Below are 17,053 nucleotides of genomic sequence, written 5' to 3'. Positions count from 1 at the left end.
GCTCACAGCCTCAGCCTTCAGCCCCTCAGGAACGACTCGGGAGCAGCAGAAACCAGAGCAGGAAGTCAGGCAAGGTTTGGAGGAATATGGACTTCATGCATTCATCCTTAGGGGTTATTTATCTGCTAATCTTCAGTAAGCTTAAAAAAGGAAATTCTTAATTAAAGGTTCGAATCCACAGACAAATACAGGAAAAAGAATAATATTAATAGTGTTGAAGAACAATTAATATTGTTGACTAATGGGCTGTTTACACCTGGCCACTTCATGCGTTTTCTGTGATCGGATAGCTATCCGATCGTGAAAAGACCAGGTGTAAATGCCCTTCGAAACGCATTCGAGACGGATTTGAATCCGATCGCTCAAACCACTTCAGGAGGAGGTCTGGGCCGCATTCCAAACGAAACTGGACAAGTGTAAATGCATCTGGTTGTTGAAACCACATATGTAAATTTTACTCCTCCCAAAAATGCTAAAAAATAAACGTGTGAGAGCGTGTTATAGGCTATATGTCAGCCCCTAAGTGTTCATGCCTTTACAAATCTATATCATAGCAACCAACATTATAATGCATTAGTTTCTCCAGGTATTACAGCTATAGTAAAACTTGAACAATGTCAATGTTGATTTATTACACTTGTACAGAACAAACAATAATGGTAGCAGCAGTTATTACTGGCATTTTAATAACATTTTTCCAGAAACCATGGTTACCATGGTAAAGTTTGTGAGGGTGTCACTAGATATTAGCAAAAAATGAAAAGAAAATGTCAATGAAAATGTCTGTTAACTGAAAAAACTTTAAAAAAAGCTAACTAGACAAAAAATAAATACCAAAATGACATTTTGATTCTCAGTATATTAAAAAGTTGTAAACCTTTACGACCAAATCGTTAAATATAAATGAAGAAAAGTAAAACATCTTAAACATTTAAATTATATCAGTTAACTTTGAAAGTCATAAATGTATTCTAAAGCTAAAATATTATAGACAAACTATAGAGTGAACTAGAGTAAGTAACTAATGCCTGGTACACATTGGACGATTTTGGGCTGTCCCAGACGAAAGATGACCAATCTTGGCGATTTCTGTGGTCGTGGCTCCCAAACGTGGTCCTACATCGTACAGTGAGAGAGGTTCAAAGACGGTGTTGTCACGGCCATGTGACCAAAGACAGCCTGCGATCATTTTCTGACAGTGTCAGAAATTTAACATGATCATTTCACAGTTTGTTTGAAATGGCATATTGATCAACACGACATGGTGCTAAAACTTAAAACTATTTACTATGCCAAGTCATGACCGAATCCATATTCTCCTCTTTCGCTTCCTCCTCTTTTTTTTCAGTGCACATAAAAACCACAATTGCTGCACTTTGATCTTGCTCTATTTGCTTACAACTAGAGCATACTGATGACATTTTATTCTTCTGTAATATATTGTGTCATCGCCTACAATTCAATAGATGTCATCATCGTAGTCTTTATACATGTTGTACCCAAGTTTATTAGATCCATGTCGTACAGTGTGATTTGTAATTATCTTATATGGTGATTTCACGCAGCCACCATTTTGAAATCGAAAGCGAGGCTCCGGTGGGAAGAACCCCGGAAGTACAGATAGACAACAATGCCTTGGACTACCAACCTGAAGCTGCTGCCACGATTTACACTATTGGATGTTAATATCCAATATTGGATATGTATATGCAGTAGTTCGTTCCTGCTTCTTTTTTTACGTTCTGATTTATATATAAAAAAATAATTTTATTTATAAATGAATTTCACTGTATATAGTCTAAAGTATGAAAGAAATGTATGTACATTTTTAGAATAACTAATTTCTACATTAAACAACAATATGCCATCGCATTCGCGACTCTCCTATGATTAAAGCAGAGTCCACACGAAGCCGGTGCGTTCCCTATCCGATATTCATTTTCCCTCGTTCTAAAAAAAATTTCCGTAAACACGGCGTCGTCTCAAGAAATATCTGCATACACACGAAACCACTGAAACCGACTGAAAACGGTGTAGTATATATATGCCAGACCAGTATGGGGCGCTGTAATTCTGCCACAGAGATACACTATACATGGAGAAGAAGACTTTGAGCATGTGCATAACCTTGCGCGCTGTTGCTCACCACAGTTGCATAGAAGCAATAGATTTTGCTGTAATAAAGCTAGTAGGCTTAGTAGATTCTGCAGCACGAACACAATCATGTATTCCGCAATTATTGTTGTTGCTGTTACGTGTGACGCAGCCGACACGTGATGTGATGACATCATCGTTTCACAAAATATACGGATTGGCTGTACACACGAAACCGCAAGGGTGTCGTTTTCAGATTTATCCACTTTGGGACCCGGTTTCAAAAAATAGCGGTTTCAGTGTCCCAAAACGCCGGATCCGTGTGGACGAAACGCCAATACGATAAAAAATGTATACGTATACAGCGAAACGCGTCTTCGTGTGGACGTGCCCTAAAAGACACTTCCTATGATTAAACGCGACACTTCCGGTTTTCTTCCCACCGGAGCCATTTCAAAATGGCGGCTGCGTGAAATCAGCGTATAGGATTGCCGAAATCGAACAGTCTATAGCAGGCATAAGTTACTGTTATCATTAAAGTAACTCCAGTAGTATTTAACCAGTAACATTATAAAAGTGTCATCATTGTAAAAGGTTACCAAAATGAAAAATGGACTTAAATGCACATTCAAATGAAGTATAGATAAAACTGTGTTGATGTGCCTACATTTCTTGTCAGAGCTGTGTGTTTGTGCCCAGCGGCGGATCTTGGGCTGATGGGATTCCCAGCAGGAATACAGAGAGAGTGATGGGGAGAGGGAAACCTTCTGGTGGCCATGACTGTAGGAGAGAACCCTTCTGCTGAGCTGTGTGTGGGGTGTGTGTGGGGGGTGTGTGTGTGTGGGGTGTGTGGGGGGGGGGGAGAAGATGGATCACCCATGCCACTCCAGAGCACCACTCCTGCATGCACACAATCACAGATCACATACAGACGCAGCTTTGTGTGAATGCTGCATAAGTACTCAAAGTCAACAGCTATTCTTACACACAAAGGCTTTTATAGGGTTTTATTTCTATTGAGGCTCTTCAGTGCAAAGATGGCAGCCTTACTGGAGTGTGACAGCAAAGAGGAGCTCAAAGTGATTCTACTATAAGTCTCACTGACACTTTGCAGTTCTACAATAAGAAACATTAGTTAAATGGCACTTTTTTTCTCTTTTTAAAGGTGCCCTAGAATGTTTTTTTTTATTATTTTATAATGTTTCCTGGGTTACCCTTATAATGTTAGTATGTTTTTTAGATAAAAAATAATCATAATTTAGAAATAAATGGCATTTTTTCTAGCCTGCTTTTAGCCTCTGATTTGAACACTCTGTTTGAAGGGGCGTGTCTGCTGTGGGATTCAGTGTAACCGCGGCCACTGCTGTGATTGGCTGACATGCTTGCATATGAAATAGCTACGCATTAAATGTAAAACACTCTCCCGAATACTTTTACTACTGCTATTATACGTTTTTACTATAACAGCTATCGAGATTAACCAATCGTGAGATGTTTTTAAAGTATTTAGATCTATTCCCATCACATAAAATGTTGCCGTGATGAGCATTGAGCAGATGACGTGTTGATCGCGAGAATGAAGATCTAATCATTGCAAAGCAGTTTCTGCACTCTCTCTGCTTTCACCAATGCAAACACGATGATGTAAATACAGTAAGAGCTTCGTTGTGCAGTAACGTGCGTCATTGATTTCATAACGAGTTTGGCAAGTGTCCAGATAAACTCGCGCTGTGTGGAAAGATTGTTCTTTGATCGCTTTCTGTATATAATTTGTTCACAATTTAAATACGATTATTTTCATCCTACTAAAAAAAAAGATGTGAAGCTGATATTTTAGTCACTGGCTTGACTTACTGATGCATAAACAGTATTGAACGATTTTGAGAGAAAGATTACCTGTCTGAACTTGAACAATTACACATCAGAAAGTGTTGCTTGGTAGCTCGATCCGAGGCCAGCTCTGTATTGGCCCAAGTTGAGGAAACAGTCGGTGAAATGTTTGGGAATTTCCAGAGAAAATAAAATTAACCCATTGTTTCTTCAGAGGCTCAGATGAAGGAACTAAAAAAATACTTTTGTGTTCATGTGTACATCCACACTGAGCAACTGCCATGCTTTGGCTGCGCAGTTCCGCCTGGCATTGAGGGCTGGCATTATGCAAATATTTGGAGGCGTACATATTAATGATCCCGACTATTGCGTCACAGTCGGTATTGTGTGGAGAACCGACCGTTTTTCAGGGGTGTTTTTCATAAACGTGAATTAAATGAGAACGCGAAAACAGTCCAGTTTGAGATTCACTCTATGTCATGTCCATGCACTGAACTCTTGTTATTTGACTATACCAAGGTAAATTCAATTTTGAATTATAGGTCACCTTTAAAATCTACTGAGCATTGTCAATAGATAATGCATGTTAAAATATATTTTTTAGTGAATTTAGACTTAAATTGTTATATATATATATATATATATATATATATATATATATATATATATATACACTCACCGGCCACTTTATTAGGTACCCCATGCTAGTAACGGGTTGGACCCCCTTTTGCCTTCAGAACTGCCTCAATTCTTCGTGGCATAGATTCAACAAGGTGCTGGAAGCATTCCTCAGGGAGTTTGGTCCATATTGACATGATGGCATCACACAGTTGCCGCAGATTTGTCGGCTGCACATCCATGATGCGAATCTCCCGTTCCACCACATCCCAAAGATGCTCTATTGGGTTGAGATCTGGTGACTGTGGAGGCCATTTTAGTACAGTGAACTCATTGTCATGTTCAAGAAACCAATTTGAAATGATTAGAGCTTTGTGACATGGTGGAAGTAGCCATCAGAGGATGGGTACATGGTGGCCATAAAGGGATGGACATGGTCAGAAACAATGCTCAGGTAGGCCGTGGCATTTAAACGATGCCCAATTGGCACTAAGGGGCCTAAAGTGTGCCAGGAAAACATCCCCCACACCATTACACCACCACCACCAGCCTGCACAGTGGTAACAAGGCATGATGGTTCCATGTTCTCATTCTGTTTACGCCAAATTCTGACTCTAACATCTGAATGTCTCAACAGAAATCGAGACTCATCAGACCAGGCAACATTTTTCCAGTCTTCAACTGTTCAATTTTGGTGAGCTCTTGCAAATTGTAGCCTCTTTTTCCTATTTGTAGTGGAGATGAGTGGTACCCGGTGGAGTCTTCTGCTGTTGTAGCCCATCCGCCTCAAGGTTGTGCGTGTTGTGGCTTCACAAATGCTTTGCTGCATACCTCGGTTGTAACGAGTGGTTATTTCAGTCACTGTTGCCCTTCTATCAGCTCGAACCAGTCTGGCCATTCTCCTCTGACCTCTGGCATCAACAAGGCATTTCCGCCCACAGAACTGCCGCTCACTGGATGTTTTTTCTTTTTCGGACCATTCTCTGTAAACCCTAGAGATGGTTGTGCGTGAAAATCCCAGTAGATTAGCAGTTTCTGAAATACTCAGACCAGCCCTTCTGGCACCAACAATCATGCCACGTTCAAAGTCACTCAAATCAACTTTCTTCCCCATACTGATGCTCGGTTTGAACTGCAGGAGATTGTCTTGACCATGTCAACATGCCTAAATGCACTGAGTTGCCGCCATGTGATTGGCTGCTTAGAAATTAAGTGTTAACGAGCAGTTGGACAGGTGTACCTAATAAAGTGGCCGGTGAGTGTATATATATATATATATATTGTGCATTCATCCGAGATTTTCTTTCATTTACACCTGGAAAAATAAACTTTTTAATATTGTGAGAAATTGAAAACCAAATTATGATGTTAAAGAAATATTTAAAGGGTTAGTTCACCCAAAAATGAAAATTCTGTCATCATTTACTTACCCTCATGTCGTTCCAAACTCGTTCGACTTTTGTTTTGTTTTACTTTTGAGCTTTCTGTCCCTCCATAAACAGCTACACAACTACCACTTAGATGCTTCAAAAAGTTCATAAAGAGATTGTCAAACTAATCCAAATGAATTGAGCGTGAGCGGTTTAGTCCAAATTCTCTAAAGAAACTCAATCGCTTTATATGATGAACAGATTTACTTTAGACTTTTATTCACATATAAACATTGATCAGCAAGCATAAACAGAAGCTCAACCGAACCTGCTTGACGCGTGAGAATGAACCACTTCAGTTCTTGCCGAAGCGCAAACGTGCTGCGCAACACAAGATAATGACCCTCATTGGTTCTTGCAGAAGCTCAATCGTGCTGCGTAACACACGAGAATGAACCTTGGTTCTCACATGTCAAGCGAACATGCTTGAGCTTCTGTTTACCACAACTGATGTGTGCGTTGATAAATGTTTATATGTAAATAAAAGCCTAAATTGTTCTGTTGATCATATAAAGTGATCTTGTCTCTTCAGAAAATATGGACTAAACCGCTCAATTCAAATGGATTAGTTTTAGGATCTCTTAATTAAAGCTGCAGTCCGTAGCTTTTTTGGGGTTAAAAATTATCCAAAATACACATTCGAGAAAATACATAACCAGCCAGTGTTCAAAACTATGAGCTTGCCTTAGGTCGATTCAAAACGGTAAGCTTGTAATAATGTTTTTAATTCCAGTGGTACTGGTGGATTTCCACGGGAGATTCGAGCATGTCTTTGCGTCATTACGTCACATCTGTACACGTAAAGGAGGTTCTCGGCTAGTAGGCTATATTGCGTGTGAGGATGTTGGAGGTGGAGATTTATAGCCTTTTCTCACAGCACTTGATATAATTAAACTTATCAATTTGATGGCGGATCCAGAAAGGTTCAAACGACAATCACCAGTGACAACAGATTCACCCGCTGTAAAATGCAAAAGACTTCGTTCGGACTTCGGAGTGGCTACAGAAAAAAGGAGACTGCAACCGGACCCATGCGAAAACAAGGACACATATCGGAAGGACATTACATGTAGTCACGCAATGCTTGCTTACGTTGTTAACATTAACAATTTGAGAACAAAGTATAATTTGCACGGTTTTGCGTGATATGATAACTTATAAGCGATTGTTAGATTTAATCAGCGCGATTTACTGCAATGTCAGAACCAGAACAAAGGTGGATGTTTCTTACTTGTTCAGATGACATTTTCCGATGAAAATTCTTATGTTGGTCATACTTCCAAAAAGAATAATCTGTGATTCTGAATGCCAGTATCCACATCGGCGCAGTGACTGACAGCTGCTCACTCTCCTCAAACATTGTGTTCATCCGCGCTGTGCCGTGTCGAAGTACAACTCACGTAGAGTTAATAATTCCGCGAATGACTGCAATTGAAGATTTCGAACAGAGATGGCGGCAAAGAGGAAAAAACGCCAGACTGCAGCTTTAACTTTAAGCGTCAAAGTGGTAGTTGCGTAGCTGCCAATGGAGGAGGGACAGAAATTGCTCGAAAGTCTTACAGGTTTGGAACAACATGAGGGTGAGTAATTAATGACAGAATTTCTATTTTTGGGTGAACTATCCCTTTAAGATTGTGTACTAAGTACCAAATCTAATTTGTGACTCCAAGCATGTGAACTCGCAATCCAATTATATTGTAATGTATGATAACATATGCATCGCAATTGTGTATTTTATTGTGAGATAGTCCTAATGCTAAACAGAAATTCTGGTCTTTCACACAATCTGTGGTTTTATCTAATTTGTAATGAAAAAAAAAAAAAGTATTGTATTTTGTAAAAAGACAAAATTGGTACTATAAATTGACCACTCACAGAAATATATATATCAATCGTCAACTAAAATAGACTAATTCAGTTATGATGTAAAGAATTACTTTCTTGTTTAAGATCATAATTAGCATGAATAGGCAAAAAGTCCCTGAGCAAAGCCCCCTGAGGTTTGTTTAACAAATTTAAACATTGCTTAAACATTATTTACAAAAAGCAGAAGTCAATATGCCCCAGTAACGACATTAAAACTTTTATCACAAATATTTTTAGAAGCCCTAGTGTGACATTATTGTCCTCCCGTCCCAACCCGCTCAAAAATAAAGTATAAGCAGCAGAATCTCGGAAAGCATGTTTGTGTATTTGGCACTAGCGGTTCAGAGGCTGTTGCGGTGGGAGTGGTTTGTTCCTGAGGGAAATCAGCAGCAGCACACACAAGTCTGAAGATTATTATTAGCGTGTAGCTTTAAAGCAGTGAGCTGTCTAATAAAAAAAAAAACAGTGGAGTGAGTCACTGAGGTACAGCGTCAAGGCTGGTGTAGCAGACACAGTGGAGTGTTAGAACTTAAATAGTCTGCCACTGGGAGTTTTGAGAGTGTGTAGATGAAAACAACCACATTAAACAGAGGACTGACTCACATTGTTATACAAACCCACAACTTATACATGAACCAAAAATATATGCTGCTTTATTTGCATTTGCCTCCTAGACAAGCATGACAAACAAGCATTCCAAAAGAAAGTTTTTATGTCATCTATCCCTGCAGACAATAAACAGCAGGATGTCGGACAAAGTCTGACTCCTGCTGTTTCCAAACACTTACACACTTTTTGTTGAGTGCAACCTGCTACAGCCAATCAGATACAGCCTTCAAACTGAACATGTAATCTAATTCAAGACACAAACCCTTACAGAGCAACAATTAAGTCACACAGAGAAAGCTGCAGCAATATTTCTCTAATCTCAAAGATTCAACATTAAAGAGGTCATTCTTGCCTGGGGTCTACTTTAAATGTTTTTGGGGGGTTTTTTGTGCACCAAAAAAAGTAAATAATTATGCTTTCTCTTATTTTAATTGAGCAACTGCCTTAGTTTATGTTCACAGGCTTCAAGTTTGATCTCAGTTCTAATACACATTTGCTCAATGAATTCATGTATTTAGTTTTCAAACGAAACTGAGCCATTTTTGCAGCTTAGCTTTATTAACTGTCAATTTGGACTGAGATCATACTGTATTCAGACTGTATTGAGTTCTGAAAGTATCAGGTTTGACGTCAGTTATCATAAAACATGCATTGAACCGTCATTTGTTGACACTGGTGTCAAAATTGCTAAAACATATAATGTTGCCATATTTGAGAATTACAGCGACAGAAAAAAATTCAGTGAATAATAACTTAAATTTGTAGTCCTCACACAGTCATATGGCTTTAGAAAACCTGGAATAAAGTTTATAAATGTATGATAAACTAATTTGTTAACCCTTTTTGGTCATTTTGGAGCTTAACAGCATTTGACCTTATTCACTTTTATTATTTGAAAAACAACAGCTAGAATATTCTTCAGAATGCAGACTGTATTTTATTTAGTTAAAATATAGAATATATTTTGTCATGTGTTTTTTTTTTTTTTTTTTACACTAAATTAACTTGGGTCTTTAGAGGGGGGGGGGGGGGGGGGGACTATTTCATCTGATATGCCCGAATCTATTGAACAGAAGCACATATTACATGTAATCAACTGACCTAAAAATGACCTAATTCAGCAGCAGTAATTAACAGTTCAGTGCAGCAACTTTCCACTCTTACACAGCCACAATAGACAAGATGCTATCAGAGACGATGAGTGAATGAGACGTTCCCCCTTTATGAACAGGGGGTAGTGACCCGCGGAAGGAAGCGCCCACACTCCATCTTCCTTCAAGAGAAAAGAAAAATGGAGTGTGAAATTGGAGGGGAGTGTCTGGGTCCACCCGAGGGAATAAATATATGTGTTTGAGCGTGTGCGTTTATGTGTTGGACTCCAGGACCAAAAAAGCAAGAAGCGATGGGTGTCAGGCAATGCCAACACTAACTTCAAACGGTGCTGAGAGGATACAAGTGGGGACTTTTTAAAAAAAAACACATGCCATGCTCTTCAGATGAAGGGCGAATCTAAAGTAGGTTAGTATGTCTTAGATGTTGTAGATCAATAGCCGTTTGTGTATCACCCAGAAACCCTGTATTCCTCAAAATGCCATTTTCAGCTACTAGGATACTCATTATAACATGACAGAAGGCTCATGCAGCACTGAATATAACACGTTTGCTTTAGCGCTTTCACATCTCACCTTTGTAATTTGATAAGACTTTTGAAAAGCAGGCTATATTTATCACCGCTTCTGGAGTGACGATTTTTGAAGACTATTTGTGGTTATGCATTACACATCCTACAAAGGCTTACAGAAACATAATGGCTTTAACAAAGGAATTGGATGGAAAACAAGGTTGTTACTCACTAATAGAGCACTTCGTTGGCTTCGTGTCTTTCGTAGCGTACAGTTTCACACATTATCCTAAAAAAAAAAAAAAAGACAAAAGGGAATGAGAGAGAGAGAAACATATAATCAGTGACATATCCAAACTTAACAGCTCCAAAAGAAACAAAAGTACCCTCATATTTTTGTCTGTGATTATGAAAAATCCCTCAGTTTCATGTTGTGAAACCAAAATCAAAAAGGATTTCAGAACCAAAACCCTTGTGGGTTTTCAGGACTGGTTGGCATTGTGTTTGAAAAGAAAAACAAACAGGCTGCCTTGTGTTAAGAACAGCGCAAGGACACAACCAAACTCTGTTGTGTTTGTGGATGACATATTTCGATGTTGGTTTATGCTAGAAGTGCTGTTTAAGCAAACTCGGATGTATCGCCACAGAGCAAAACATTCCAGAGGACAAAAACATTTTTCAAAAGACATTCCATAAAGTTCAGCTCAGTTGGAGAGTAGAAAGTCAACCAAGTCCATCTGACCCATTCCCGAAGATATGTACGGACCCATGAAGGGGTGTTGGTGGGGTCAGGTAGGGTTAGGAATGTTCTAGAACTGCATGGTCACGTAGCAAAGTATTTTACCCCAAAATATGTACGTCCACTTGTGCATACATGAGAACTTGAGAAGCTAAACCGATTTAAGAGTTCAGACAACAATACAACAATACTGACTAGCAGCAGTTGCTGACATAACTATAAGTTAGCTAAATCAAATATAGTCCAAAACTGTTATTGAAAAGCAAATATACTTACATAGTAATTAAAGAGATTAAGAGAACACTTCAAACTTAGTTTGGTTTGTAATTTTTTTTAATTGTTTATATATATATATATATATATATATATTATATGTGTAATATATATATATATATATATATATATATATATATATATATATATATACACATACATATATTTATATACACACACATACATATAATCTCACAGCACATCTGTCTATCATTTAGACATTTATAACCCACCATCCACCACCTGCTTGACCTGAAAAAAACATGTGCATTTTTCCCCCAACCATTTATCAAATCCTTCCTTCAGTTTTACCTCAGTTGGTGCTCCCGAAGATTGGACAGCGCCTCCATTCCATGCAAGTAGGAATAAACAATCTCCAGGTCCTGCAGGTAAAACGAGAGAGAAAGAGAAAAGATCAAAGATTAAAGTCTATTCATCTGTAAAAGCACACACTGTCCCAGAATTCTCAGCACAGGAAGAGAATATTTATTTCAATAGGAAAAGTGTGGTAGAGAAAATAGCCTTGAAACAAATGGAAAAATGCAGCTACACAGCATGACATTTCTCTACAAAAATATAGATTAGTCACAGTGATTGTAAAAATAAATTACATTAAGCCAATCTCAATCTCAAATGCACAAACATCTCAAATTGACTGTGGTTTACACTCATTTGTGATTAGAGTAATCTCATCATTTTAACACTTCCTCATGTGTTCGTTTCTAAGGCTCATTCTGTTTTTGATATCAACTAAAATCTCATTTATAGGTGTACAGAGCAAACACTTCTAAACAAATAGTCTCTGGTCCCTAAACAGGTCCTTTCACTAGAGAGTCTTGCTCTATCTACAAGTGGCTCTTCAGACAAACCGGTCACAGTGTCCATGTAGCTGAGCACACAGCGCGTCCTGTCCCCTTCCACATGCAAAAGAGCACTGACGCCAGAACTGGGCCGCCTTTGTGCTCACAAAGGCATGCTGGGATAGCGAAGAGGACAAAAGAGGTTCTGTGCTCGCACACAGACTCACTTGATTATGAACTGAGAGACCTTGTGTGACATAGAACATAAATGCAAACACACAGCTCGCCAAACATTTGCCTTCTGATATAGCACAAGTAAACCTCCGCCCCCTTGTTTTCCTATTAAGACTTATGTGATTGCTAGATAAATACGAAAGAATAAGAGAAAACTGTACTGGTCAGGTGAGACTGTGGGCCAGAAAAGGATAGCTCATTTTTTTGGTCATTGGTTTGTAAATATGGCGAGATACAGGGTATTAGGGTATAGTGAGGGTTCAGACGAGATGAAAACGAGTTGACCCTAAGGATAAACCACAAGGCATCTTAAAGGGATAACAATACAGTTGCTGGTCCCCATTGACTTTTATAGTATTCTTTTTTTCATACTATGGAAGTCAATGAGTCCCATCAACTGTTTAATTACCCACATCCTTCAAAATGTCTTCTTTTGTCTGCAACAGAATAAAGCATCTCATACAGGTTTAGAACAACTTGAGGGTGAGTAAAAATAAAAAAAAAGACAGAATTTTCATTTTTTGGTGAACTATCCTTTTAAATGCCATCTTGCTGGCCCTATGTTTGTGGAAGGGCAGGCGACTGTAAATTTACTCTTATACAAAGGTTACAGACGGCAAGGTCACATGGACAAACTGTACTGGAATATAATGGTAACCTCCATGTTTTGCAGTGTCAAAAGAGGCTGACGAAAAGAAAATTGATTAAGTGATTATTTGTCACCCCCTGCTGTTAATAGCAGTGCATTGCATGGTACTGGTAAAGGTTAGAGGAAATATTAACAGAAAAACGATAAAAAATAATAAACAAAATTAAATAAAACAAACAAATATCAAAAAAACAAAAGGACAGATTTTTTTTTTTAAATAAGTCAATTTTCCACAATTCACAATCGCATATTAAAGTATTATATGTAAAATGTAATTTAAGAAGGTAAAAAAACAAGCACTTCATGCTTGCTAGATTTGTTAAATATATATATTGATTTAGTCATTTTATTTAAATTTTAGTGCCTTTTTTTTACCTTCATTTTTTATGACGGTGTTATGGTTGCTAAGGTGCTTTGAGTGGATTCAAGCACACTGCTATAGGTCATCTGGGTGGGTGCTGGGGTGCACGGAGTCCGCTTGCTTAGAAAAATGGGCACACCTCACCTCACTTTAACAAGCCAAAAGATTGGAGGCATCGAAGCAGAAGCACAAACAGTGTGGGACGTTACACATTACATTTAATGCTTAGAGGTTTGTTCAAATCTATAAACCTAAATATGAGCAACAGGAATAGCGATGCTTGCTTTAGCAAGCAAAAAAAGAACAATAAGGCTGAGACAATGACAAAGGACCTTCTAGCTGGTGTGCACTACACAAATCCTCCACTAGATGTCATGCTGGTGTAAGATTTCACTGACTCATGTCCAGCTCTTTCTGCACCTCTTACTGCCACAACTGGCTGGAATGAAGCTCTACCAGAACACTGTGGCTTTCTTTCCCCCCCCTCAAATATTACTTCTAAATTCAACATGGAAAGAATGTGCAGAACCCCATTTTTTCAGTCCCAGTGTCCTCATGAGGAGTTTTCACTCCTTTATTATATCGCTCTGCCAGAAGTTCATAATGAGTCCACGACAACTTTGCTCCAAACACACACTGAGAATGAACGATGTTGAAACGATGAACCTTGACAAAGCAGATCTTTGGTATTTTTTGGTCACTTATATAAATTTAGCTGAAATTATCATTTAGATTAGTTTACTCAAAAACTGACAGAACCATACTGTAAGTTAAATGTATGGTAAGCAATTTCGGAGAGGCTAGCAATAGCAAGCTAGCTTTGAAAGCATGAGATCCCACCCTCCCTTCAGAGCTCTCCAAAGCCACGCCTCCTTCAAAACACATGAACACACACAGCAGAGTCTGCAAAGCATCCCGAGAGACGGAGTTAAATAACCTCATGTCTTAAATCACATATAAAATTACAATAATAATGAACGCAAACGACTGTTGCAACTGATTTCTGAATGAAAAGTATTTTACTGTCTTTATTGTGAAGGGGATAGTTCAAAATTTTTTTAATTAAAAAGCACAGAAAAGGCAAGCTAAAATCAAAATCAAAATGGTAAAAATAAAACGCTAATTTAAAATATTTAGAAACACTATAATAGTATTTAAATAATACTAATATAACATTGGTATTTTATGAGTTTTACATTCAACAAAATGGGAGTTGGTAGCATTATAAAAAACAATAAAAAGTCAAATGTAAGTGCTTGTGGTTATTTTTCAGTTGTATCATATTTTAACAATCATGAATTATATTAGTTGGCATGAAATTTTGGCATGAAGAAAAAGCATACATTTTACGATTGCCATAACCAAACCGTCTTGATTCTGGCCTGAATCATTCACACATCATGGGCAGTGTTTACAGACAAAAGCAAAAGGGTGAATCTGAAGAAATTACTCCTACAATAACCACCACTTATTTTATAAAAAAAAAAAAATCATTTTACAAAAGGCTGAGCCTCTGGCACTGTTTTCCAACAGATGCTAGGTTTACAGTAAAACACCACTAGGTTTGCACACTCACTTTGTACTCTCTTTCTGCATTGTGACTGCTTTCTCCCAGAGTGCTTCGTGACAAAGGGACCATTGTGTTTTGTGATTGGTCATACACAATATGTGAAGCCCAGGGCACTCAGCCTTCGCTGGTTACACAACTCTCCTGGGAGTCAGTGGGTAACAAGCTGAGTGACAAACACCGCTGAGACCAGGTAGAGTAGTAATGATGAAACTGGCGAGTTATAGGCAAACAACAGTTGTTTAACAGCAGCCTTGACTAAAGCCTTAGTGAAACTCAATGAACAAAGCCATGAGACTCTACCTGTACAGTCTATTTAAAAAGTGTTCTGCACACTCCACAAAAGAAGCTCAGCTATGATACTGCAAGCAAATTTGAGATGTACAACAAAAGAGACTACAAAAGAAAGATCATGGCCTTCTTCACAGCAGCAGAATACAGTTGTCAGTCCTGTATTTGAGTCCTTAATACAGTTACGTTCACACAGTTCAGTTATTTACTGGAGTGACAACCGCATTCTGTAACCAAACACACCAGTACATTTTCAGGACTCACAACCACATTCTCTGAAAACCCAAGCTGTGTGAGCGTAACCAGACTGGTCAAAGTTGTCTGTTACGACAAACAGTGCGAGAGAGCCGCTCCGTGTGTTGCGTGTGGTTTTGCTTTAGGTAATTTAGTGACGGAGATATGAGCTGCACGTAATCTTAAGGTTTTAGATCCAGTCACTTTTCACTTTTCTGATTGGTTGTTTTGGGTCATTTTTACTTTTAGTGTGGAGAAATAATTTCAATGCTTTTTTGCACTGAAAACATGTTAAGACGTGGTGGTCAAGAAATAGTTCAGCTAAAAATATATATATATATATATATATATATATATATATATATATATATATATATAAATACATAAATACATCTAAAGGATTATTAGGAACACCTGTTCAATTTCTCATTAATGCAATGATCTAATCAACCAATCACATGGCAGTTGCTTCAATGCATTTAGGGGTGTGGTCCTGGTCAAGACAATCTCCTGAACTCCAAACTGAATGTCAGAATGGGAAAGAAAGGTGATTTAAGCAATTTTGAGCGTGGCATGGTTGTTGGTGCCAGACGGGCCGGTCTGAGTATTTCACAATCTGCTCAGTTACTGGGATTTTCACGGACAAACATTTCTAGGGTTTACAAAGAATGGTGTGAAAAGGGAAAAACATCCAGTATGCGGCAGTCCTGTGGGCGAAAATGCCTTGTTGATGCTAGAGGTCAGAGGAGAATGGCCCGACTGATTCAAGCTGATAGAAGAGCAACTTTGACTGAAATAACCACTCGTTACAACCGAGGTATGCAGCAAAGCATTTGTGAAGCCACAACACGCACAACCTTGAGGCGGATGGGCTACAACAGCAGAAGACCCCACCGGGTGCCACTCATCTCCACTACAAATAGGAAAAAGAGGCTACAATTTGCAAGAGCTCACCAAAATTGGACAGTTGAAGACTGGAAAAATGTTGCCTGGTCTGATGAGTCTCGATTTCTGTTGAGACATTCAGATGGTAGAGTCAGAATTTGGCGTAAACAGAATGAGAACATGGATCCATCATGCCTTGTTACCACTGTGCAGGCTGGTGGTGGTGGTGTAATGGTGTGGGGGATGTTTTCTAGGTACACTTTAGGCCCCTTAGTGCCGATTGGGCATCGTTTAAATGCCACGGCCTACCTGAGCATTGTTTCTGACCATGTCCATCCCTTTATGGCCACCATGTACCCATCCTCTGATGGCTACTTCCAGCAGGATAATGCACCATGTAACAAAGCTCGAATCATTTCAAATTGGTTTCTTGAACATGACAATGAGTTCAATGTACTAAAATGGCCCCCAGTCACCAGATCTCAACCCAATAGAGCATCTTTGGGATGTGGTGGAACGGGAGCTTCGTGCCCTGGATGTGCTTCCCACAAATCTCCATCAACTGCAAGATGCTATCCTATCAATATGGGCCAACATTTCTAAAGAATGCTTTCAGCACCTTGTTGAATCAATGCCACGTAGAATTAAGGCAGTTCTGAAGGCGAAAGGGGGTCAAACTCAGTATTAGTATGGTCTTCCTAATAATCCTTTAGGTGAGTGTATATATATATATAAAAATAATAATAATAAAATATATTATATATATATGTCATTTATCTCATGTCATTTAAAACCTGTATGACTTTTGAATAATATCCTGGCCACTCTTTATCATTAGACTGAAAGCTGGTGAGTGAAGACCACAATTACAAAATAAAAACGTAAATTTAAAAATATTATATTTATTTTTATTAGTTTTAAAAATGTAATTATTACATTAATGTATTAATAA

The 17,053-nt window shown here is 38.4% G+C and overlaps 1 protein-coding gene across 5 annotated transcripts in view; it reads right to left on the bottom strand.

Annotated features, from left to right (window-relative positions):
* Positions 1-17,053, bottom strand: part of rapgef2b (Rap guanine nucleotide exchange factor 2b) — a 123,412-nt gene that overhangs the window by 68,186 nt on the left and 38,173 nt on the right. For all 5 annotated transcript variants that reach the window (XM_056257234.1, XM_056257229.1, XM_056257233.1 and 2 more), the window contains exons 2-3: positions 11,393-11,463; positions 10,301-10,357 (exon numbers count right to left, since the gene is read on the bottom strand). In XM_056257234.1, coding sequence (XP_056113209.1) covers positions 10,301-10,357; positions 11,393-11,463 — 128 coding nt within the window. The remainder of the gene's footprint in view (positions 1-10,300; positions 10,358-11,392; positions 11,464-17,053) is intronic.

The sequence above is a fragment of the Rhinichthys klamathensis genome, unplaced genomic scaffold (assembly GCF_029890125.1).
Source record: "Rhinichthys klamathensis goyatoka isolate OS25496 unplaced genomic scaffold, OSU_Roscu_1.1 h1tg000136l_1, whole genome shotgun sequence".
Lineage (NCBI taxonomy): Eukaryota > Metazoa > Chordata > Actinopteri > Cypriniformes > Leuciscidae > Rhinichthys > Rhinichthys klamathensis.
The sequence above is the reverse complement of the archived record's forward strand: the minus strand, read 5'-3'. Positions and strand labels throughout refer to the sequence as shown.